Genomic DNA, 26,113 nt, shown 5'->3' with positions numbered 1-26,113 from the left:
TGCTGTAGCTTGAGTCTGGAGGAAGTCTGAAAGCATCTTTCTCTCCATCTTTCTTCTCTTAAGGCCTCTAAGCTGATTGGGTGAGATTCACTCATATTATGGGAGGTAATCCGCTTTACTAAAAGTCTACTGACTTAAATGTTAATATTATCTAAAAATACCTTTGCAGGCCAGTTCCCAGCAGGGGACTCATGAGAGGCAACCATACATTGATACTTCTCTCCTTCTCTTCTTCCCTTCCCCTCTAAGGATAAATAAATAAAATCTTTAAAAAAAATAAAAAATAAAAATAAATAAAAATGCCTTTGCAGAGCCATCTAGAATAATGTTCGACCAGATATCCAGGTACTGTAGCCTAGCCAAGTTGATACATAAAATTAACCATCACGTTGGCCCTCCTAAAGTAGGGCGCTTTGGGGATCTTTTCCGTTTTTTATCAAAATGGAGGTTAAGTATTATACTCATTTTATTTCGGGTCCTCTTTTTGTTCTCTAGCAGAAACTTTTATTTAATATTTATGTATTTATGGTTTTTATTGTATTTTTTGATTACCATTTAGTTCCCTTACACCTCCCTCCCACCCAGTAATCACCACACTGTTCAACATGTCCAGGAGCCCTTTTTTCTTTCTCTAGCAGAAGCTTTTGAAGCCATAAGAACTTCTATAAATGTCAAAACACTAAAAAAAAAAGCTATAATTACTAAAGTAAAAAATGAAGTCCAGGAACAATTAATGATACTGCCAAGTATGGTTTGGTCATTAATGTGCACTCTTACTGATGACATAATTATTTAAACTATAAATTGACAATTCAACATAACTTTAAATGTGATAATGCCATAGACTATGGTATGTTCTATAGACACAGTTATAACTGTTACTTTTTTAAATCACCAAATCTTACTAATATGATCTGCAATATAGATTATTTGATACATGATATGCCATTTGGAAGAAAAATTCCTCAAAGTTATAATTTTACTAATTTTTATTAGTCTGTAAATGTTAAAATGTCAGACATTAATAATAGTGAACATCTCCAGCACCTAGAAGAGTAATCACTTGGTTACTTTTATCAGTTAACTTTTTTCTGTTTACTTTGGGTGCAAAAAGTAAAAAGTAATGAACAAATGATCCTGAGGTACTCTTTGGCCATGGTAGTGTGATGACAAGTTGCTTGTCAAGAAAATTCCTCTTTCTCTTCATCTGTGCTGCTCTCAGAAAGTGTCTGGAAAGACTGAATTTCAGTATCTTTTTCAGAAGAGCTGGAAATACATTAAAAGATCAATACACAATATACAGAACCAGGTCTCAACTCTTCATTTATCTTCTGATCAATACTACATACATAGAAGTCACTGGAGGCAGGCAGATGTGAGGAGGCTGCCTCAGACTGGAGCCGTAATTTTCAACTTGCCCAATATACCAAGCCTCCTTCTGATGAGAAATTCTCATCATTCTCCCTCTCCCAAGAAATACAGCCATAGTGGTACCAAAGAAAGAAGATTTTACAGTCTCTGATCATGTCTTTCACTGATGATTCAGAAGACACTTCAGAAACTTGTTGCGCCTCGGGGTCATCATTAAGGACATTCATCGTTACAATTGGCTGTTTAATAGAATCCCAATGAATAGACTGCCAGATAAATCACCTCTTTTGTGAACAGTAAATTAGGACTATGTGGCTAGCCAGTCAAGATATGTCAAAACCTGTGGGGGCAACTTTGCTCGCAAAGTCCCCCCATCCACCATGGATAAAAGTGAAACTACCAAGACATGATCTGCTTGGGGAGGAGAGGTGGCCGATCCCTCCAAAGGGAAGGGCCAGGAGCACCCTGCTCAAGGGGCTTCTATTGGGTTCGTTTGCACAAGAATACAGGTAAGAATCAAACAATAGATAGCATTCAAAGAACCATGAGGATTTATTCTCAGTCAGGGTCAGGTAGCTAATGAGCCATAAAACTCTGAGGAACAAACTTCTTGCTTGGATCCTTATTATTTAAATGACAGCATTTTAAACAAAGCAGGTTTCACAGGATTTTTACATATTCTTTCTTATGCCTGATTTACCCTGGATATCCACCCTCTCTAGCACAGGGCTACACTGCCTTCCCCGTCATAGGTTTTCAGGCTTAAGTGGATTACAGCCAAGAAGAGCTTCTCTCAGACAGAAATGGGGACTCAGGCTTTGTCACAATAGCTGGGGAACGAGGGTCCATTGCTCCCTCTTTGTTTCAGCCCCCCGAGTCCTTCCATGATGGCCTCCCAAGTGATCATGTCTGGCCTAGGCTGCCCCTCTCTGAGGGGTCGAACCCGCCATGGACATCGACCCTGCTTTGGGGGCAGGGGAAGAAGCAGAAGCAGCGCTTGCTGCCAGAGACAAGCTTTGTCTCCTGTGGCCCGCATTTCAGAGGTCGCTCACTTAGCCATGGGAGGCAGTTACAATTCCTGAAATCAGACAGGGCGGTTCCCAACAAAAACCAGATTTCATGGCAACCAATTATTGACTTATTTTATTTTTGTCACATTTTATTGTTAAGAGGAAGTTCTGTTGGAGGCTCTAGGGTATAGCGTGCAAAGGTGTGAGAGAAAAGGTAGAGTGGGGGATAGAGGGGAGCCTGCAAAATTCAGATGTTTTGGTCTAAGTTATTTAGATGGTCAGCCCATGTGTGCCATGGGCTGACATAATATAATATAAAAGACTAAATAATATAAAAGACTTGCTTGAGATCCCATGATGGAGAGAAGCATTCTTTGCATTCTTCCTCATGTCCAACAGAAGCTAAACCAGCAGAGCCCATACTCTCGTCTGTGAGCCAGTACAGATTTAACTGTGATCAAAAATTTTCACTGGTAATGACTTTTACATGACAATCCTAATTTTAGAGTACTGTTTTATTCTGTTAATGTGCTCCCCATATATTTTTGGTATTAAATGTCCTGGTGACAGGATGGTGACAGTAAGTGATAGGTTTAGTTACGTTGTTTTTAATGGCTTTAAGAGAGAAAAAAAGCAGCTTTAGACTGACTCTTTTTTAAAATAAATTTGAAGTGGTGTTAGAAATACAAAAATCCAAGAACCTCAGCTGAATGATTTCCTTATTCAGAAAAGAGTATAACACTCTTGGTTTCCTTTTGTTGCAATATTAGACTTCAAATCAATCAACAGAGTTTACCATACAAAGGACTTTCATTCACATTCATGATAAACCTTCTGAAATATACTTTCCTTCTTTTTCAAGGAATTCCTTGAAATTTCAGTATTTCATTCAATAGTACGGTGACATGATAAAATACTTTGCTTAAGCATTTGTTACTATTATCTACATTCCCTAGAAACTGATTATCATCCCTAAAAATTCTTCCCTTATGTGAGAAAAGAAAGAAATAATAGTGAATTAAAATACGCCATCATTAACAGCCTGGACTCAATTTCCAGAAAGAATCCTCTCAGTATTCTAGTCTAAAAACTTTTCACATTGAGTAAGATTCTATTAATGCAAGGTATTAAAATTTTTAGCTTAATTAATTAATGCAAGGCAACTGTTTTTCAACTTAGAAAGGAATGCTGAAGAATAATTAAATTTCAATTTTTTATTTTTGACATATGTTTTGCAGCTCAAAATGATCTCTTCACATTATAGTAACACCTTCATAAGCCTTTTACTAAATCCTGATAACAAGTCAGCAAAGACCACAAACATTTTACAAAGAATGGCTTTATAAAGTACACACATGAGGACAATCTTTCCGTATATAATAAAATGAATTAGTTAGTTGGGGGCTTGTCAAAATGGTTACCAGGCATCATGTTTACACATAAGCTGCTGGTGTAACCTACCTCAGTTCCTCTGTTCCCCAGTGGCCCATCGTACGTGAGGTCTTAAAGAAATCTAAGGCAGACTGACTTATATGAAGCGAATTGTAGTTGAAGGCTGGTGAATCTTCCGCTGTTAGGCTATAAAGTTCTTCTGAAGGATCTGAAATATTTTATTTCATGAATTGTCAACACATAAATCCAAGAACAAATGCATGACAAATGGCTTGAAAAGTGCACTCAGAGTGAATAATAAGTAATATAAAGAGGATCAGAGATTTTTAATCATCTCTTAATTTCCCAATGTTTGTGGGATGGGTAGAGTATGAGGTAAATGTGTTTTGAGATTCCAAGTTATTTTAATCATATTGATTTTTTGGCAAATTACCCAATTCTATTTTTTCAACTTAATTAAGATCTATCTGACACATAACATTTAAGTTTAAGGTGCACATGTGTTGATTTGAAACAATCATATATTGCAACATGATGACTACCGTAGTGTTCGCTAATACCTGCATCACATCACATAAAAGCCATTTCTTTTGTGGTGAAAGCACTTAAGATCTACTGTCTTAGCAACTTTCAAGTATATCATATAGTAATATTATTATAATCATCCCCTGGACATTAGATCCTCAGAAGCTCTTCATCTTATAACTGGAAGTTTATGCTCTTTGATCAACATCTCCCGGTTTTTCCACGTTCAAGCCCCTGGCAACCACCATTCCAGTCTGTTTCTATGAATTTAGCTTTTGTAGACTCCATATGTGTTTTTTTCTTTGTTTTGTTTTGTTTTTTAGAGTAGTAAATAACATTAACTTAGTGCTTGCCTTGAACCAGGCAATATTTTAAGTATTTTATATATCATCAATTTAATACTCGTAACAATCCAATGACGTAAGAATTATTACCAACTAATTTTACCTTTCTTTTTTTATCAGTTTTTATTATTTTTCTATTGCAGTTGTCCCCGCTTTTCCACCCTTACTCTCCTCTGCCCATCATACCCCACACTCCCTGTGTTGTTATAGCATTTGTCTTTCTCTGTCTGACTTATCTCAGCCATCTAGACTTTTCAAAACACATTGTACTTAAGAAAATTGTCAAATATTCTGATAATTTATAAAACTACAAAGAAGACAAGCAATCCTCTTAAAGTTATAATATATGGTGCAACTCTTTAATTTATCTGAATGTTAAACACTTTATTATCTTTTTGTCTTCTAAGAAATAAAAGCTTTACCTCCACATAGTCTGAGGCAAAGATTAGTCTTGCCAAAGTTGCCCATTTGTTTTTGGTTTTGTTTCTGTTTTTGTTCTGGCTTCCTTGGGTTGTTTGGGTAGATAATATGCATTTGTATGTGAAAGGGGGAAACCTTAAATCTCCCTTTTCATAAAGCTGGCCTATGAATCGGCCTAGGTAGGAAAAAATAGTGCAAGTAAGCAATTGTATAAGCAAACATACCTTTACAGAAACTACCCAAAATTCAAGTATATAAATAAAGGATTAGTATATTAAAAAGGCCATTATGCCTTCTTTTTATCATTGATAGAATTCTAAGAAGTCATCTAAGTTAGATGACTTCTTAGAATTCTATCAATGACAAAAGATTACAATGATTTTTAAGACTGTTAACATTACTGGGCACTATTCTTCCCTTCATTCTGATGAAAGTGCCAAGGTAACATCTTCCTGACCAGAACAACCAAACACCAAACCACAGTGTATTATACACTTGACTAAAGACATATTTTTTGGTGGTTTAATATTAATTTAAAGTTTTTGAGCAAGCAGATTCCCCTACTAAAAGTAACTTAGATCGTTTCTGCTGTAAAATAGACCTCAATACATTTATAACTGAAAGTGTCCTCAAAATTATCCAGCCCACTGATTTTCATATTATGATACATGGAGAAATTCCACAGGCTTCAGGAGGATTGCTAAAGCAATCAGGAAGGCTTTACTTGGTCTCATTTACATTTAGAGCTTCTGTAAGACTAATTTGGAGGAAAAACAAAAGATTTTCAGCTAAATTTTTTGTTCCATCCCCTCTTGTTAGAGACTGGAAAATTAGGGGCCCACAGGGGATTGGCAACTTGTTGAAATTCATACAAACACACAGTCAAAGAACTGAAACCACACCTGAGTTCTTTTAATTCACCAATACCATAAAGTACCATGTTCCAGAATCTAATTCTCTAGCTTTAGGCTACTATTGTCTTTCCCAGCTTCCCACAGGGTAAGAGAATATTGGTATTCCAGACACCTCTACATGCCCCAATGATAGGAAATGGTACCTGTGGGAAAACAGTCAATTTAACATTTTTCCCAGGATGTGCTAATGTGTGGGGCACTGCTGAGTTCACGTGTGTGCGTGCATGCATGTGTCTTTCTACTTCAAACCCCCAGTGGCTTGTCAAGACCCAAACTTCTTAGTGCAAAAATAAATATAATATATTCAATATATATTATTAAATATAATATTTAATACATATTTCAATTCAACCACTGGACCATTTGATGATAGGGCCTATTACTATACCCATCTTTTATACATAGAAACTGATACAAAGTGAGATTAATAAAATAATTTGCCCAATGTCAGCCCTGGCTGGCATAGCTCAGTGGATTGAGCACAGGCCTGGGAACCAGAGGATCGCGGTTCGATTCCCAGTCAGGGCACATGCCTGGGTTGCAGGCCAGTTCCCTGCAGGCCAATTCCCAGCAGGGGACGCATGAAAGGCAACCATACATTGATGTTTCTCTCCCTCTCTCCTTCCCCTCTAAAGATAAATAAAATCTTAAAAAAAATAATTGGCCCAATGTCACCAAACTAGTGATTGTTTTGTTCCAGAATCAGCTCCCCTTTCAGATTCCCCTGCCGCATAGCCTGGCTTCCATCACCCTGCTCCGCTGCCCTTCCGTCCTGATTCAGCAGGAAGCTGTGTCTGCACACACTCATCCCCTGCTGTCCCCACCCCACCTGCTTCCGAAATCGCTCTAATATCAGCCACAGTAATCTGAATCAAAGGAGAAACACTTTACTTAATGTAGTAATTTTCTGTCTTTTCTTCTCGCGGCTCCTTTGCAAAGCTATTTTCCACAGAACTTAGTAGAAGTAGACGGATCCTAGAGCCCACAGAAAATGGGTCAAGGTTAGCTGCTCACAAAAATGCAGCTTTCACAGGGATGTGAACACATTTACATTTGTATAAGAGTCAAATTGTGTGGCTGTGTCTGTGGGAGACCAAATCTCCAGAGTTTTGTCAGAATGCATCGTAAGTAGCAAAATGTGGGTGGAATTTTTCTGCCCATTGATGCTAAACAGAATACAAAATGCCTTGTGCAGAATCAGTGAATTTTCTAGAATAGGGCCTGATTTCACTACAGCATCTGTCACCTCACTGACTGTTGGGTTGATCCAGCTGATATGCCATCTTCTTACTTCCTCAGCTCCAGGGGAATATCTCAAAGCTGTGCACTCATCCAGAGCTAATCTTCCCAAAGAAAAAGAGAGCTGGGCCTGGGTCAAGTGTGTGTAAGTGACGGCCTTCTGCTCCTGGCCCAGTGGGAAAGCCCTGCTGGCCACAGGCTATGCTGTGTGTGGCTGCTTTCATATATAAAGTTACGTGTTCTAGTGAAAATGCTGGGATTGGTATAAAGAAAATGAAAGACACAGGGCTCCCGTGAAGCACGTAAGAATAAAAGTGACAAAGGCAAAGGAAAGCTCAGTGGTTAGAAACACACAGACAAAAAGACTAGTGTTTGTAAGTGCTGTATTTCATTTGTAAATAATGGAGCTTATCAATCTATCAAAATAAGAAACCCTTTACTTTCTGACTAAAAACTGTATGGTTATCCTTTTAGATCCAGGTCACACCAGAGACATGCTTCATTTTATAATTTGCTGTTAGTGTGAGTATTATTACCTCCCAGGAGATTTGTATTTGATTTTTAGAGTAAAGTAAATGAATTATGGATGGGTAACAATGGACCATAAACTCTCATCTCTCAACTTCTAATGAAATAAATAGAAAAAGCATAAAAATAAAATTAAAATTAAACCATCAAGAGCCAAACAAAGAAAGCAAGTTCATGTAATAAACTTTGACAAGGGGCAGCCAAAGCAATAAAAGGAAGATTCACTGAGGTGTCGCTGAGTGCTACTGTTGTCTCCCCTCTCCCCCAACTCCACTCGATATGCTAGTAATAGGAAAAGGAGAGTCACCGAAAGTACTGACAAGTCTTACTACTACAGCACCAATTGGGAGAATAGTAGGTGAAGGGGGAAATCTTTTGAAATATTTTTAAAGCCTCTATATACCCACCACAAGATCTTAGAAGAGGCAAGAAAATTGAAACCTGCAGGTGACTCCAGAGGGTGAAACTTGAAACCAGGTTCAGTGGAATTTGGCATTTAATAAAATCCAAAAAAGATAAGAGAACCCAGATTCTCCAACAAAGACAGCTGAGTTCCCCAGCCCTTCATCTATCCTCTCCAGGACATTGAGCTGGTAGGATACAGAAAAGTACAATATCCAACCCACAAATGTAGCTCCAAAAAGAAAACCAACATATCTCAGAACAGGTAGAAAGCATTGCATGGAAAATCTCATCATACTATACCAGAAAAGAGAGAGGATATGAGCAAAGCTATCCACAATAAATATGAACAAATAAGATAAAAAATGATAGCGACTAGCTGTGCAAACAAACTAGAATCCAAGAATGCATAGCATGCAAAGAATGATTAAATAAAAGACCAGTCTGGTAGTAAAGAGATCAAGAATATAAGAAAACTCCCCATAAAGCTTTTGGTTACAAAAGAAATAATAAAAACAATATTTTTCTAAAGAGTCTCATAGATCAAATATGTCAAACATCAAAAAGGAAAAGATTAAATGGTAAACTGCTTCTGAATTAAATCCTGTACCAGAAAAAAAGACATAATGAACATTGAAACACTTTTTAGAAATTATATATAAACTGTGGATTACAGAATCATTATATAACAATGTTAAATTTCCTAATTTTGATAATTGTATTATGGTTGTGTAAAAGAATATCCTTGTTCTTGGGAAATGCACACAAATTATTTTTGGTAAAGGGTCATGAAGTTTACAACTTCCTCTTAAGTAGTTCTGAAAAAAAGGGCTGTGTGTGTACATACACACAGCAAAGGCAAAAGGCAAACAGGTGGTTAATCCAGTAAAGTGTATACAGAAGTTCTTTGTACTATTTTTGCATTCTTGCAAATTTTCCTTAAGTTTGAAATTATACCAAAGGAAAATATTATTAAATAAAGTCAAAGAAATACCTTTGGAGAGCTATTTATTAAGTCAATCAATAAAGAATGGACAACGGCCAGCTGAAAATTGAAATTCTGACACAGAAGCCATGCTTGAGAGAATCACAGTAAATGCAAAGGGAAGTAAAACATGGATAAAATAGTTGGAGAAAATATAAGTAAATACACTGTACAAAGAGGATCCAACATAAACAAAATAGGTTTCTCAGCAGGAGAAAACCAAATGGAACAAAAAAGCAATTTAAATATACAATAGTAGAAAAATTCTCTGAGAATAAAAAGGAACTTATTTTGCAGACAGAAAGAGAAGCCTATGTTTTAAGAAATGCTGCACCATTGAAACTGAAATACAATCTGGTTGTTACTGAATTTTGAAAATATAAAAACATTCAAGCATTCAATGAGGAAAGAAGCCTGTCACATGCAGGGGAGAGGGTGAAGTAAAAAGGTCAAGGTGACCTCAGCCAATTTGCTACTCAAATATAAAGGCAGCAGGCATTCTGAAACATGAAAGAACTCAAGACACTGAGCTATCATGAGCTCTACCTGAGGGAAAAACTATTTGATAATCACATACAAACAAAATTTAATGGGAAAAACTGTGCTAAGGGACTAACTAGCACCACATTCGGGGATAGATGACAATAGAGAAATGTCTACAAGTGCAGGGGAAAACTTGTCATCTACTGAATTCATCTAGCTAACTTGCTAATAAACCATGAAGGTAAAATACAGACATCCTCAAGAATGCCCTAATCAAATCTTATAGAGAAGAATCAAAATTAAAAGGCTCAAAATTGGGAAGTTGCAGTAAAATGATGGTTCTGATCATTTAATCAATAAATTTTTTACTAAGAAAAAATTAAAAAAGGAAAATTTGAAAAAATAAAAAAGTTATACCATCACTGTTACCATGGGTAATTAACTAGTTATCAATAAAGGGAACAAAGGGAATTGGACACTGAGCTTAATAAGCCAGGGAGCATAAACCTGTTTGCTGTACCAGCAAGCCACGGCATCACACCCAAGGGGATTGTAGCACTGCTTCCCCAAGGTGATTAACATCCCTCTCCTCACCCGTCCAGTACTGCATTGCTAGGGGGATGCAGGGGGAGGTGCTGGACTATGGAGGTCTGTCGGTCTAACTAGGGGGTGAACCTATCAAAAGGTCCATGAAAGCTTGGGAAGCTGATTCATCATTTTGAAAACGCACTTGGCCTGTTCCAAACCCAAACTAATATAATCCCAGGAGAACAAAGAAACGTGTCTCTCTCTCCCCCTCCCTCTCTCCCTCTCCCTCTCTCTCTCTGGTTCATGACCCGCACTTATCCGGCACGTTAGCACATCCTCTCTTGCTGTGGAACACATGACCATGTGGGTCCGTCAGCAGCTCCCAAGGCCTGCAGAAGACTGCGGGGGCTCCAACAGACTAAGCTTTAGGATAAGGCAGAAACTCTGGGCCCTGTCTTTTGCTTTGGCCTTGCTGAAGGCACAGTTGGACTTTTCCCACAGTGGGACGGACAGAGATGAAAAATTGAAAACCCAGGTGGCAGCTTTATTTCCACCATCTTGCCACACCACACTCTCCCGTGCTGGGTCCTCAAAATGCTTCCTCCTGGTCCATGGAAGAGCCTGATCTCCACCAACACCATCACTATAACAGGGATGATTTCAATATTACCTATAATTACATGTGTAATATATAGGAAATAAATGAATTCTTATCTTTTATTGTAGGGATTTAATTATTATCATCTAAAATAAATCACAAAGTTAAAAGTGGCCTCAATTGCTCACTACCTGTTTTTACCCTTTTCCTTAATTTTTTAAAGGGGCATTTGTAAAAATTACAAGTTCGACCATATAAAATTGTCAATATTCCACTTTTTTTTTGTCTAACAAAAGGCAGCTTCATATAGTTTAACTTAATATTTGTTGTGATAGAAATATTTATTTGAAATTTATAATTTCCTTTAGTTTTAATTATTTTTTGTTAAATTGGGTAAATATATAACTTAAAAATATTATGTACAACATAAGTCTATTTTTAGTAAAATTATCACCATATTTCCTGCAATCTATCCATCCTTCTAACTATAAATTTGATTGAATTTTTCAAAAGCCAAGATGTATTATTTTTAGAAAAATAGCAGAGTCACAAATCTAAGGTTAATATCTCTAAAACAACAACAACAACAAACAAAAGCAAGGGAAGAGCCACGGTGGAACAGAGAGGCCCAGAGAAGTTTCTGGCCTGCCTCTTAGCTTGGCAGCTGGCTTCTGTCAAAGGCCACAAACAACTTTCTGATGGAAATTCAGATTTCTTCCCCTGAAATTTTGTTACTAAACCAGACTTTTGTAAATTCAAGAATATGGTTACGATCTTCTAGATTCCATCCACTGAGCCTCAGAAAGTAGAATGCAGAGATACAATTTCTCCTCAAACTGCACTGCCAACCGCCAGCATTTGTATCAACTGGGTACCTGTTAGACAGGCAGAACCTGGGACCACCCCAGACAAACTGAGATTGAATCTGCATTTCAACAAGATCCCTGGAGGCTTCCTGTATACACTGAAGCTTAGGAAATGCTGCCTTAAAAGATCTAACAGCTTAATTCTCTAACAAAAATTGGGGGCAGCAGCTTTCATAAAGCTATAGAGATTAGCCACTCAATGGGTTTGCAAAAATGAGGAAAAAAAGTATATTTCTGCCCACATGAAGTTTCCTATGACATACAACTTTAATCACGTGTTACGTGACCCAAGGGACTATCTATTGCATGGCTTCCACACGTAACATTTTCAGGGTGACCTCGAGGGATAGCCAAGAAAACAGACACAAAAGTTGCCGTTTTCCCACAAAAGAGGGAACAGGAGAGGCTTTTTTATTGGCTAGCTTGTTTTCTTGGAGCAAGCACAACACAAAGAATCAGGCAGAAGACTGAGTTAACAATGTCTGCAGTAAAAAAAATAACATTACCTGCAAGATTTTTCAGCACATCGGATTCCTTTTCCAGGCTGTCTAAGAAAGGCTCACTGTGATCAGTAATATGAATAGGTTTCTTTTCTGACGTTTCAGAAGTAGCTCTAGACAATGATAGAACAGGGGCACTTCCTGGCGGAGGACGAGAGAAGACGGAAAGACAGCTGGAGCTTCTTTTCACAGAGTTAAAAAGTGGTAAATTGGCTGTTGAAGGTCTCTGTGATGTCTGGCCTAAAATGAAATTTTTTTACATCAGCTGCTTTTAAATTTTTGAATGAATACTTCAAAATACAAAATACTAGCCTCCCAAATTTAAAGCACTTAAGTTGTGCAAAAGAGTTTATGAAAAATCACATTTTAGTTCAGCATCCATACTTTCCCACAAGTTGCTAAGCCCAATGACTTGGGGTTATTTTCCCATAATTTTTCTACATTTGGAAAAAGATAAAATAATTTGAATATTAATTAAAGCAAAATGTCTATGCAAATTCATATAGAAACTCATACCACAGGTAAAATTTTAAATGTGCTGATTCATTGCTCTGATTTTGATAAGTGTATGTATATTAAGTATAAATGATTTATATTATAAGATAACCCTGCATTCCCTTAACACAAATTGCTGTTGTGTAAAATATCAAATTCCTTCGAGAAATGCTGTTGTCATTGTCATAAATGTCACAATGTGACAGCATGTGCCATGACGTGATGTCACTCTACTGATTCAAAGGAAAATGTAAAGCTCGAGTCATTCTGAATTTTAGGCAGTTGTCATGTATTAAACATTTACTGACTGTTGAGTTATTCATTTTTAACAAAATCTTTAAAGCTCTACTTTGAATGTAGCTAGTACCCTAAGAAGAATCTGAGAGCAGTATGTAATTATTTAAGCAATTAAAACTGACTAAGGTAAGTCCCAAAGGGCACCAATTTTAATGAACATTTCAGAAATCAATTTTGAAAACAATTTTGTTGCAATAAAATTATGAATAAATTAAAATAAGATCCTGACCTTTTGTGTCTGTTTGTGTTCAGGGACAATTCTGAAGAAAAATAACTGACAAAAATGTGCTTATGTTTTAAGAAAAATAAATGTAAATATCCCTAAGAACTATTTTAACTATTTTAATGACAAGAATGTGGAAATAATTTCCCCTTTTACCTATAATATGTAAAGAATCAATATGTTATTCATAGCCATCTAGAAAAACAAATTTGCCATTCCTGCATAATAAAGCAGTGGTAGGAACAGGAATAGAAACTCCAGTCAGTGAGGGTAACAACAATTTGCCTGAATAAATCAAAAGTTCTAGGTCCAAGGAGAAAACCATACCCTTCTATCTGTATTGTGCTAGGTCTCAGTTAAGTAAAATGTAAAGGGATTTAGAACTTTAATTAATAAAACAAAAAGATATGGTTAGCAACAATTAGACTTACGACAACAGACAAATACAAGGTGAGAAAATTTTCACATAATGTTGACGTCCTTCAGAAAATTCAGAAGAGTACAGATACTTGATGAACTCTTATAACAACATCTGGTTGCCACAGTATTTGAGGTTAATTGATACCAGTTGAGAAAATAAATAAATAAAAATACACCAGAGATGATCAGACTTGTGCTGATAATCGCCAGGGTGGGCAACCCACGTGAACCAGGATGATGGAATCTCAGATATTACGTCACTTCTCTGTGGCTCTGTATGGGGGACGACTCACAAAGGGGACAATAACACTGCCTGGCCTCTGGAGGAAGCTGTCCTCGGGCTATTGCCCTGATGCCAGACACTTCAATTTCTCCACGCGTGCCACTGGTGCCCTTCCAGCTGCTGCCCGGTGCTGGAGCCCAGGGGAGTGAGTCTGCATAGGTCGGTTGGGGGTTCTTTAAGAGGAGACTCCTGAGAATCTTAAAGTTTCTTCTACTACCCCAGTACCTACTAGTTTTTACAGCCAAACGTCATGGGGATTTATCTTCCTGGAACTAGAACATTGGACTGGTTGGTCTGGGGTGGGGCTAGGGTCCGTCACTCCGAGGTATCCCTCCCAATTTTCATCCACCATACTCGGTTGTGTGACCCCCTTTCTGCTTCTCCACACTTTTGTGCCTCTGTACCTCTCCACATGTCGCCGCTTCCCTGCCCCTCCTAACAGTCTGGATGAATGCAACTTCTTTAATTTCTTGGTTGTTGGACTTCCAAACAGCTCAATTTTATGACGATTCTGGGTGATATTTATTTTGTAGTCTAGTTATAATGTTTTGTTGTGGCTGTGCAAGGAGGCGAGCTGTGTTTACCTACGCCTCTTGACCAGAAACACATTCACTAGGGAGGGTTTATTTTTATCACCAGTGTCTGGCATTGCCTAACCTAAAGTATGTGCTCTCACAAATGGAGTTTATATTAAATTATTGATTGAAACTGACCATTCCAAATGGATAATTAAAGGCATTGGGCTACTTGTGTATAAAGATTTGTCTTAAGTAACAAATTTCTCACAGCATGCACGTGAATTTGTTTTCAACATTATACAGTGACTTAAAACAATACTTTTGACTGCCTTAGAAGGAAGCAGCCAAAACTTTGATGCTGATTTCAACTCTGATATAAGTGTTGGTATTAACAATAGAGCCAAAAACATTACCTTAAACAGACAGTTTTCCATTAAAGAAAATTTCATCTCTGACAGTTTCACAACATAAATGTATATGAAAAATATATTTTCTAGCCAAAGAGCTTTAATCATAGGATTTAGGGCAAGAGAGACATATAAATCTTACACATCTGTACAAGCCATATGTAATTAAATTTATGGCATGAAGTTGGCCTTCAAACAAAAGCAAATAGCTACCTTTTCAAGTGTTCCTCCTAAACCCATCTGGGAATATTACTTATGCATCCTCCCCCAGCCCCCAGCCCAGCACAGTGTTAATGTACTCAACACATCTGTGTTGCATCGCCTTAATTCATCATTCATCTACTGCAAACTCATGTCAAATTCAGCATAAAAGAAACCTACTTTAGTAGGTATTATTGGATAACAATAATGATGTATATACTTACTAGGAAAATATTACAATGAACATTCAACATGTCAAAGAGTTATCCTATAGAAAAAAATTGCAATTATTTTGGTTAGAGAATGGAGTAAATGAACGAAATCAAGATCTCAGCATTAACACACTCAGCCTTAGGTTTAGAATGGAGGTGTCTCACCCATGCCTACCGGCAGTACGCTTAGATTAAGCCATTATCTGATCTGCATATGAACCAAGTAGAGGGTATGCAAACCTTAGTATAAATACATACTTTTTCTCTCAGTGTAATGGAACTGAGCAGATAAGGATTGTTCAAAATATGCACCATATCCTGAACTACATTTTAAAAACACTGTGCTCTAATTCATTGCTACAGAAAATAACTAAGACTGTAACTCAGGTTTGACAGGAATAATGGCTACTCTAGGGTTGGTTTTTTTCTTTTGTTTCCAGTGTTTTTTGTTGTTGCTGTTGTTGTCATTTGGGAAGAAAAGTAGAGCACAGTACGTTAAAATGACTAAGTTTAAACTAAAAATGCAAAACTTAATTTTCAGGTGGCCAGTAAGCTGGTGAAGTCAAACTAATAAAGTGAGGTGCCAGTTCGTCACTGTGGTCTTCAGTCCACCTTACCTGTCCCCTGCCGGGCCCTGCTGGTTGGAGAGCCCTCGGCACTCGGCACCACACCCAGGGCGACCGCGCTGTCGGCACACGCGCTCACACTGTGCTCTGGGATCCAGTGTCTGTCTCCTCAGACAGAAAAAATGGTACAATTACATAAATTTTAAAATGGAAAAAATCCTTGTCGCTTTATTGACTTATTATAGAGTTTATTAATTAATCAAATCATATTGTCTTAGTGAATATTATTTAGCTAAATAAGGAACATTTATGACAGTTTGGTATATATTATGAAAGACAAAAATCTCATAATTACACAATAAAAACCATTAGCTTCACATAGCTTAAAACAAGAAAAATAAACTCTAAATTACAAAGATACTGCACACATGTTCAAATAGAAAGAAATAATTTAAATAGTTAACAATATAACATAAAGTATAATAGTTTGTATGTGAGTAAACACATTTACACATAAGAAACCTAAGCCCTGGCTGGTGTAGCTCAGTGGATTGAGCACGGGCCTGTGAAACAAAAGGTTGCTGGTTTGATTCCCAATCAGGGCACAGGCCTGGGTTGCGGGTCAGGTCCCCTGTAGGGGACACGTGAGAGGCAACCACACATTGATGTTTCTCTCTCACTCTTTCTCCTTCTCTTCTCCTCTCTCTAAAAAAATAAATAAATAAAATATTTTAAAAAAGAAACCTAAGAATACACGTGACACCAAAATCTCATTTCAAAAGGAAGTTACAGATATGTTTCAGAAATCTCACAGATCCTGAGATTTTGGGGATTTTCTTTTAAGATGGCATTTAAGAATCATCATACAATGCTTAATAGTTAATCAATTGAGCCTAAGAATTTTTATTTTACAGTTTAGAGTGGGCCACATTTCCAAATGCTAAAAATAAACTCTGCCCAATGTTGTTATTATAGTCACGCTGTCTGTCATTCTGAGAGCTGCCTTCAATACCAGCTGGTGGCAACTGACACAGTGCTAATAACTTCAGCTAGAGAAGAATGAGATTTTATTTGTTGGACAGAATCACCCAGTATTTCCTAAATTAAGGATGGACTGTTTTAAAAAATCATGTCAGAAAGTTGTTAGGTTGGTCCACAGGCCATCTGATGACTGAATTTACCTGCAATTGTAGTCCTGATGCTGGAATCGCCGTGTTCTAAGTTATGAGAAGGAAGTAAGTTTAGTCTTTCATTTTTGTCAGAAACAAAGAATCTTTCAAGTCCTTGATATTGTTCAGTTATAGGTTTACTTCTGCAGGCTATTTCTCGTAATGACTAGGAAACAAAATATTCAACAAAATTAAGTTTATTTTACTTCTCAGCACAAAACAGCACATTCATTTATTGAGCACCTACTGTGTTCTTAGCATGGATTCTGCCCTCATCAAGTTTACGTTCTAATAGTGGAGACATGAATAGTAATATTTATATATGGTAGGTTTTCAGAAATGTATAAACCACAATTACATAATAATATGGAAGTTGCTATCCATCCAAGGAACGTCAGAGTTCATGAAACAAAGTTTTTCTTTCTCCTTCCCTTCATTTTCTTTCCTCAATGTCTTTGTGCATACATTATCTGGAAAACTGAATCCCTGTCAGACGCTGTGTTTTCAAACTAGTACTTTTTTCGGTACATAAAATAATTTCAAAAATGAAAGTAAAATATCAAAGGGAATAGATTTGATCAGATCACGGTCATAGACAGAGTCCAAATTAACAAAATATTCATCATGAAGCAAGTAGGACACGGAGGCAGGATTAGAGGAGTTTATATGGTTGGAAACCAGCTGACCTACGTTTTGAATATAGGCCTATTTCATTTGATGCCTAGGCTTACTCCACCACTGTATGATTCATTTGCTGATATCTTTTCATCCTAGGGAAGACTGTAATGCCATTAAAAACTACAGGACTCTAGTAGGAGGTGATTCATGGTTCGGAAGTGAGAGCTCCAGACGGGCTACAATGTGCCAGAGTGGCGATCGGTGTTGAAAAGCTCCATAATGGGCCTAACGAATGCCTCGGTGCAGTCTATTCAAGGACATAACCAAGGCAAAGAGAACTATTATAACTCTGTTTAAAGTGTATAAACCATACAATGGTAAAATGTTACAAAATCAAGTTAGTGACCAATAAATTATCTCCCTCAGAGACAAGTCCAAGTCCACTCTAACCCATCTCCACTGGTTCCCCCAGACACTGAAAACCCAATCCACAGAACCCCTTCAGCCCCAGTGGAGTTCGTATTTGGATTAGGCAATTGCAAATCTGGATGGGTTTACAAGCCTTGGTTGACAAGTAAGAACAATGAGAGCGGGTCTGTTGTTCTTTCCAAACTCACAAAGTAGACATTGATTGTTTTGGAACCGGAACCAAGAGCCCCTGAGTAGACCATGTTCTTCCAGGCCCTCAACCCTACCTCACTGCTGCTTGTTAGTACTTAATTCCATAGGAGCTTTCTCCTTTGTGAAGAACTCAGTTTCTGAAAACCCGGGGCAAAATGAACTCTTACGCTTCACTTGGAAGTCAATTAATGTCATTGCTAAAAATTACTCCTATTGCTCACTCTTGAATTTTCCACAAGAACACAACAGATGTTAAAGTAGTTTCTGCTCAGGGAATGGCTTCTACGAGGGCAGGAGGAGCACACAAACTGTGTGCCGTCAGTAGGGATGAAAAGAAAGCATAGTACTTCTAAAGCATTGTGTTCTATGACGGACTCGTTTACCCTTCTTTTACGAGAGTAGCATGAGTGATCAAAATATGATTAGTAGCTTTTTAACATTTCACTCTAAATTATGAAATGCTTTAAATATACTGATACAAACAACACATGATTCAATTTGATCACACAATTTAATATCAGTAATTTGAAAGATTTGTTTCCGATTCCTAAACCAAAAATAGATATTCATCTTTATAAATCTAACTAATTGTATTTCACTATAGTTGATATGCCCTATTCCAATGATATTTCTGACTATTATCACATTTGAGTGTATACATAAAAAGTTATAAACATTGTAAATGTTTCCAAAAATGCTATCAAACTCTAAGTATCATTTTACATTTCAATTTTAACATCATATTTTGAGATATATCCATGTTAATAAAAGTAGTTCTATTTTATTTATTTCACTTACCATATTACTTCCTACTAGGATATGAATTACCACAGTTTATGTACCTGTGAGTTTTACCAAATGCCTTTAATTAGGTTACAGAAGATGATGTCTCCCCCTAGGACAAAGGTCAGGCAGGCCTATGCCCAGTAGAAAAAAAAAATGGTGTTTTCTTTGCTCAGGTTTCTTCTCCTACAACGCAACACACTGCATGTGCAGGGGTCACCTAGCCCTCTTCATAATGCCCTGGGGAAACTAGAAAATTAGAGGTTTTGTTTGTTCTGACTGCAGTTCAATCTATGATCAACTGTTTTCTTCACCGAGAGACGGGAGAGAACAGCTCATCTGCAGTGAGGGTTTATTTGGGGGCATCTATTATTATCTAAGCTGTGGGTATGTCTTCCCAGAAGGAACTGGAATTTAGTTTTGTGAGATACATTCAGGGCATCAAAAGACAGACATAGGTTAACATTAATGCTAATTTCATGGCTTGGCGATTCCAAGCAGGAAATGTATACTCAAACTCTCAACCTATGATAACTGAAAGAACACTCAAGACATCTATTTTTCAAATTAGATATCTTACTGACCTGGCCCAGATCCCCACAGAAATCAGTTTCCTTTCATATTCTTGCATCTGTGAATATGTCTCCTGGTGAAGTCCTTCAGAGACTAGCAGACTATTCGGGATCTAAGGTTCTGCCTAGGTCTCAGTTCCAATTTCACACTTCGAAAGAAGCAAGGCCTGTCACAAAGTGGGCACAGAAATCCAATCCCCAAGCAGAAGCTGCACCAGCTCAATATTCAGTCTGATTTTTGGTACCACTTGCAATTTAGGCGCCGTGGAGATTCACTTCACATGAGTTTAAAGGATTGTTCAAATGTTTAACTTCCCAATTTCCAAAGAATTTAACATTTGTCTTGCTCAATTACCCAAGAGTTTATTATCAATAACACGATTAGTTAAGATTTTCAGTATGTAGAATAGCTATTTATATGTAGTTTTAAAATTTGGCAATAATGCAATAATGAGCTAGTTTACCTTTTTCCCTAAGAAACAAAAACTTCACCCTTATTTCTTTATTAGCCATGTTCCTTTAAATCCTATACTTACATCAATCCACAAAAACTGATTCTATCTACATATATGCCTTTTTTTCATTTTAACCAGATACTATACAGTGAAAAAACTAGAAAGGATTCATTATACTAAATTTTCCATAATAACACTGCCATTTAGAAATGTAACAGCACTCTTACTATGGTGAATCAGGTGGGCCTTAACGTGTTATTTGTTATAGAAACCACTTATTAAAATGGCATTTACCATATTAGAATCTGTCCTGTAAGTCATTAACAAACTTTCCCATATAACTCAAACTTCAACTACCTCACGATTATATATAGTAGCACATTTTAACTTCAGTAAGTAACATTTAAGAAAACATTGTGTGAATATAAAATTTTCTCATGATGTTTCCTATACAATTTTTAATATAATAAACATAGTAGAAATTTACCAGTGGGGACTCCATAGTTTTTGAATCTTCACAGTCTGGCCTCTCAGGAAGATTGCTAAATTCCAATGATTCTTCGACATCTTGCGATAATTTCTCCTCAATGGAAGGTGTTTCTAAAGCTACACTTGGCAAAGAATCCTTGTTCTCAAATGACATGCAGGAATTATCCAACTTCTGATTACTTTCCACATCGTTTATACTTTTCCCTTTGAAATGTCTTTTAAAGCAGCTGCTTTCCCCTAATTTTTCAACAGCAGGAGAATACACATCAGGGTCGACATCTTTATCTAATTTTGTATTTGAAGTTCCTGCTGTCAAAACACACATTTATAAAAGTTAAATAAATACATTTAAACAAATAAATGGAATAATCTGGTCCTAACCCAAATGCTCTGTGGTGTAAACCTGTATCATTAAACACTATTTTATTAACATTTTTATACTGAGTTCCCAGTATTAAATTATGATTATGCAGTTTTTGTTCATAAATGATAATCATGATTTACTTAGGCATTCAAACCTTAATGAGCTAGAGACTGCTGGGCGTAAGCAAGATTTCATTTTTTAATGAAATCTTGAAATTGATGCAAATTTTTATTCGGCCCATGGTTTAATTCCTACTTTCCTACCTCCTCTCTCACTCAAGTTGCATGAGAGCAATTTAAGAGAAGTAATGCAGAGGCAATCTTACGCCTACACTTAACCTTTTTTCCTTAGCATGCTAGTGATAAGGAGACGGCAGAGGAAGGTCTGCGGGTAAAACAGCAGAAGTTAGGGGCACGTGGAATGTTTAAGCTGGGACACCTGCCTCTGGAATAAAATCAGCAAGATTTTATTATTAGTCAACACCCCATCATGTCGGCTTTTAATATATCACTTGGTTTAGGTCATTGGTTTCAATCTGGCTGCACAATGGATTCATCAGGATGGACTCTCTAAAATTGTCAGTGTGTGGGCCTGACCCCAGAACAACTGAGTCAGACACTGGGAGTCGGGTCAAGCACTCTCTTGTCTCCTGTGTGTTTGTTCCCTTTCCCTCTGCCAACTATCTCGGTGATTATAATGTGCAACCCAGACTGTGAAACATTGGTCTAGATTTTCTGAAGAGTCAAAAGCACTGAACAATTTTTGCACTGTATTGCTTTCATTTTAAGTAAAAAATATTTATACCATTTTCCAGATTTAATACAGCTTTATCCGATTACCCCTTATTCTCTTTCCAATATAAACACCTTATCTCTATAAGCATACTGTGTAAAACAGCAGAGGCCATGACCACAACAGTCTCCAGTGATGTGACTTCTACCCTGCAGGCCAGAGGACCTGCAGCAGCCAGATGCTGACACAGCTGGGCAACTGCATGCGGTATTTACAAGGTTCGCTTCCAACAACTATCGCCTCTTAAACTGTACAAACATTCTGAGAAATGCAATAACTTGGGAGTCATAGAAACGCTTTAATAAGAAAAACTTTATAAAAGCTATTCAGTTTAATAAAACTTCCACAATAATGCTGTACTTTCCTTCTAAACTTAAATAGAAATCATTTGATTGTTGTTTGACAGAAACGCCTGCCGTTTGTTACGTGTAAATGTCTACAGCTAACCTCTACATTATTTTTTCAAGGTGGCAAAATTCCATTATTAGAACCTTTTTCTGAAAAGGAGACCAAATAGCCATTTATTAATGTTTAACATGTGATACAGAAAGTAGAGGCTTTATTTAATTTAACCTATTTATTAGAAGCCCTCTTAAGTCATAAAAATTAGATATCTTGGTTTAACATTCATAAATCAATTTAATTCATCACATCATGGAGAGGAAGAAAAATCCAAGGATCATATCACTCAATACAGAAAATGCACAAAAAAATCTAACACACATTTATGATTAATAAAAAAACTCTAAGCAAACTAGAAATAAAGGGAAATCCCTCAACCTGATAAAGACTACCAAAAAAACTATACTTCACATCATACATAATAATGAGAAACAAGGAGCTCTACTCCTACAATGAAGAAAAAGGCTAAGTTTTCCCCTCCTACCCCTCCTTTTTAAAGATTGAGCTAGAAACTCTAGCTAATCAATAAAACAAGAAAACGAAGTAGAAGGTATACAGATTGCAGAAAGAAATTGTCCGTATAGGATAGGATTGTTCATGTACAAAATCCAAAAGAATCGAGAAACGCAGTGATTATTGCAAAGTTGCAGGATACACGGTCAACATACAAAAGTCAATCACTTTCCTACACACCAACACGAACAAGTGGAATTTGAAGTTAATGTAATACCATTTGCATTAGCACACAAACAAATGAAATACTTCAGCCTAAATCTAATAAACTATGTACAAACTATGAGAAAGCTAGAAATCTCTGATTAAAGAAATTGAAGAACTAAATAAATATACAGTCCATGTTCATGGTTAGGAAACTTCAATATCATCAAGATGTGAGTTTTTCCCAAATTAACCTATAGACACCATGCACTCCCAATCAAAATCTCAGCAAACTATTTTGTATATATTGATTAATTTACTCTAAAGATTATATTGAGAGGCAAAAGACCCAAAATAGCCAACACAACATTGAAGGAGAAAGACAAAGTCAGAAAATTTACACTTAATATAACTTCAAGAATTACTATATGACTACTAATAAAGACAATGTGATATTAACAAAAACATAAAAAATAGACCAATGAAACAGAACAGGGAATCTATAAATAGACCCACATAAATATAGTCAGCCCATCTTTGACCAAAGAACCAAGGCAATACACTGGTGGAAAAAAATCACCTTTTCAACAAATATTGATGGAATAACTGGACCGCCACATGCCCCCCAAAATAATCTGGACACAGACCCTACACCCTTCACAGAAATTAACTCAAAATGAAGGATAAACCTAAACATAAAATGAAAAACTATAAAACTCTTAGAACAGTGGAGAAAATGTAGGTCATACTGAGTATCACAATGATCTTTTTGAACACAACACAGAAGGCAGAATCCATGAAAGAAATAACTGATAAGCAGGACTTTATTAAAATTAAGAATGTCTGTTCTATAAAAGGCACTGTCAAAAAATACAGAGTCAAGCTACAGACAGATGTGGAGAAAATATTTGCAAAATACATATCTGGTAAAGTACTGTTATCCAAAATATAGGAAAGAACCCTTAAATCTCAACAGTAAGAATGGCTAGTTCTTCAGTCATTCTGACAACCCAACTAAAAAATGGGCCGAGAACCTTGACAGACACCTCATCAAAGAAGATTGGCCCTGGCTGGTGTGGCTCAGTGGATTGAGAACCAGCCTGCTAACCAAAGGTCACTAGTTCAATTCCCTGTCAGGGCACATGCCTGGGTTGTGTGTGGGTCAGGTCCCCAGTAGAGGGCGCACAAGGGCCAACCACACAATGTTTCTCTCTCTCTTTTTCTCCCTGCCTTCCTCTAAAAATGAATAAGAAAATATATTCATGGAAAATAAGTGTATGAAAAGAAGTCCAATATCATAAACCTCTAGGGAATTACAACTAAAAACAACAATGAATTACCACAACACAATTATTAGATGGGCAAAAATCTGAAATTCCAGCACCATCAGGTGCTGACAAGAACATGGAGAATAGAAACTGTCATTCATTGCTGGTGGGAATGCAACATGGCACAACCATTTTGGAAGACAGTTTGGTGAATTCTTACACAACCAAATAAGTACAACATATGATCCAACAATCACACTTCTTGATATTACCCAAACGAGGAGAAAATGTAGGTCCAAACAAAAAAATACATACAGATATTTATAACAGCTTTATTCATAATTGCCAAAACTTGGAAATAACCAAGATGGCTTTCAATATGTGAACATACAAGTGTAAATAAATTGTACTAAATTCAGACAATGGAATTTCAGCACTAAAATAAATGAGCTATCAAGCCCTAATAAAACATGGAAACACCTTTAAATGCATATCACTAAGGGAAAGGCACCAATTTGAAGGGTACATTTTCATGATTCCAGCTCTATGACATTCTGGAAAAGGGCAAAACTGTGAAGACAGTACAAATATCAATGGTAGCCAGGGTTTAGGAAGAAAGGAGGTCTGAGAAGGCAAAACACAAAGGATTTTCAGAGCAGTAAAACCATTTTGTATGAAGCTGTAATGCTGGATACATCTCAGTATACCCATGGAGTGTGCAACCAAGACTGAACCCGAATGCAAACTCTGGATATACAGTGGCAACAATGCATCAGTGCATGCTTGTTGACTGACAATGTACTACTCTGGCTGGAGATGTTGATAGTGGGAGAAGCTGTGAGTTTGTGGCGGCAAAGGGTATGTGGGAACACTATACTTCCTGCTCAATTTTGCTGTGAACCTAAAACTGCTCTAAAAGTCTATTTACATAAATTAAGTATCTTTAAAGTAACACTCAATAAACATTTATATTCAGCCTTTTCCCATAAGTAACTGAAACACCATGCTCCATGTAAGTTAAAAAATACCTTCTGGACTAGACTGAGAGTCCTCTAAAGTCCTAAGCTCCAATTTGGGTATATTTTCAACCAATTTTCTACTGAGTACTAAATTTTCTGGGTTTAAAATGAATAATAAAATAGGCAAAGCTTTTATATACTGCAATGTCAATTTGTTTTATTAAATTAACAACATTTACTGCTAATAATATTACTCAAGGAAAAAAGTTACCTTTTGAGTTATCTTCACAATAGGAGCTGTTGGTTAGATAAAGATGCAAAAAGTCTGTTTTTCCCTTTGTAAAAACATGATGCTGAAGGATGTCCTTTTCATACAGAAAAGCATTCTGATAATCATGAAATCTGCAGCTTTCATGTTTACGGACAAGCAAAAGAATAGAGTTGAGAGAAATAATGTTAAAAAAGTAAAGAGCCCCAGCTGATTAACACAAATATAATAAAACCTTAAGGGAACGGGGACATTCACGCTGTGTTTTAGCCTTGCTGTGGGACACATTGTAAACCCTAAGTAACTAAACAGTGTTACGGATTTAAAAGAAATAGGGAACTGGGTGAACACTGATTTAATTACAAAATTTTAACATTTCTTTTAAAAGTATTCTGGAATAAGTTTTGTTCTTTATATTCTTTCTTCAAGTGATGGAGAGTTATCTTTCAAGCTCATTGAAATCTGATTAAAGCTAGGGTTTTGATACAATTTATTGGGGTAACATTGATTAATAAAATTATATAGGTTTGGGCCCTGGCTGGTGTAGCTCAGTGGATTGAGCGCGGGCCTGGGAACCACACAATCGTGGTTCAATTCCCAGTCAGGGCACATGCCTGGGTTGCAGGCCAGTTCCCAGCAGGGCACTCACGGGAGGCAGCCATACATTGATATTTCTCTCCTTCACTTCCCCTCTAAAGATAAATAAATAAAGTATTTTAAAAAATTATATAGGTTTGGGGTATAAAATTCTATAATACATCTTTTGTATAATTTATTGGGCTTACCACCCCAAGTCAAGTCTCCTTCCATAAAATCAAAGTTTTATACTTAAATAAACTTTTAGTTGTTCATCAATAAACTATAAGAATTTAAATGACATATGTGGCATTTGTTCTATTTTTAATGATGATTACTATATATAAGCATTGTTACAATTTAACATTTTCTATTAATTGAGTAATATATTGA

At 36.7% G+C, this 26,113-nt stretch overlaps 1 protein-coding gene across 4 annotated transcripts in view; it reads right to left on the bottom strand.

Annotated features, from left to right (window-relative positions):
- Nucleotides 1-592: 592 nt before the first annotated feature.
- Nucleotides 593-26,113, bottom strand: part of ZBBX (zinc finger B-box domain containing) — a 99,822-nt gene continuing 74,301 nt past the window's right edge. For 2 of the 4 annotated variants that reach the window (XM_037046604.1, XM_037046605.1), the window contains exons 14-20: nucleotides 25,148-25,284; nucleotides 20,433-20,743; nucleotides 16,909-17,062; nucleotides 15,779-15,895; nucleotides 12,112-12,345; nucleotides 3,843-3,981; nucleotides 593-1,266 (exon numbers count right to left, since the gene is read on the bottom strand). In XM_037046604.1, coding sequence (XP_036902499.1) covers nucleotides 1,182-1,266; nucleotides 3,843-3,981; nucleotides 12,112-12,345; nucleotides 15,779-15,895; nucleotides 16,909-17,062; nucleotides 20,433-20,743; nucleotides 25,148-25,284 — 1,177 coding nt within the window. In that variant the 3' untranslated portion in view covers nucleotides 593-1,181. The remainder of the gene's footprint in view (nucleotides 1,267-3,842; nucleotides 3,982-12,111; nucleotides 12,346-15,778; nucleotides 15,896-16,908; nucleotides 17,063-20,432; nucleotides 20,744-25,147; nucleotides 25,285-26,113) is intronic. The other 2 variants (XM_037046606.1, XM_037046607.1) reach the window with 2 other exon arrangements.

Source organism: Sturnira hondurensis, unplaced genomic scaffold, assembly GCF_014824575.4.
Source record: "Sturnira hondurensis isolate 20B ecotype Veracruz unplaced genomic scaffold, ASM1482457v3 Scaffold0005279, whole genome shotgun sequence".
Lineage (NCBI taxonomy): Eukaryota > Metazoa > Chordata > Mammalia > Chiroptera > Phyllostomidae > Sturnira > Sturnira hondurensis.
The sequence above is the reverse complement of the archived record's forward strand: the minus strand, read 5'-3'. Positions and strand labels throughout refer to the sequence as shown.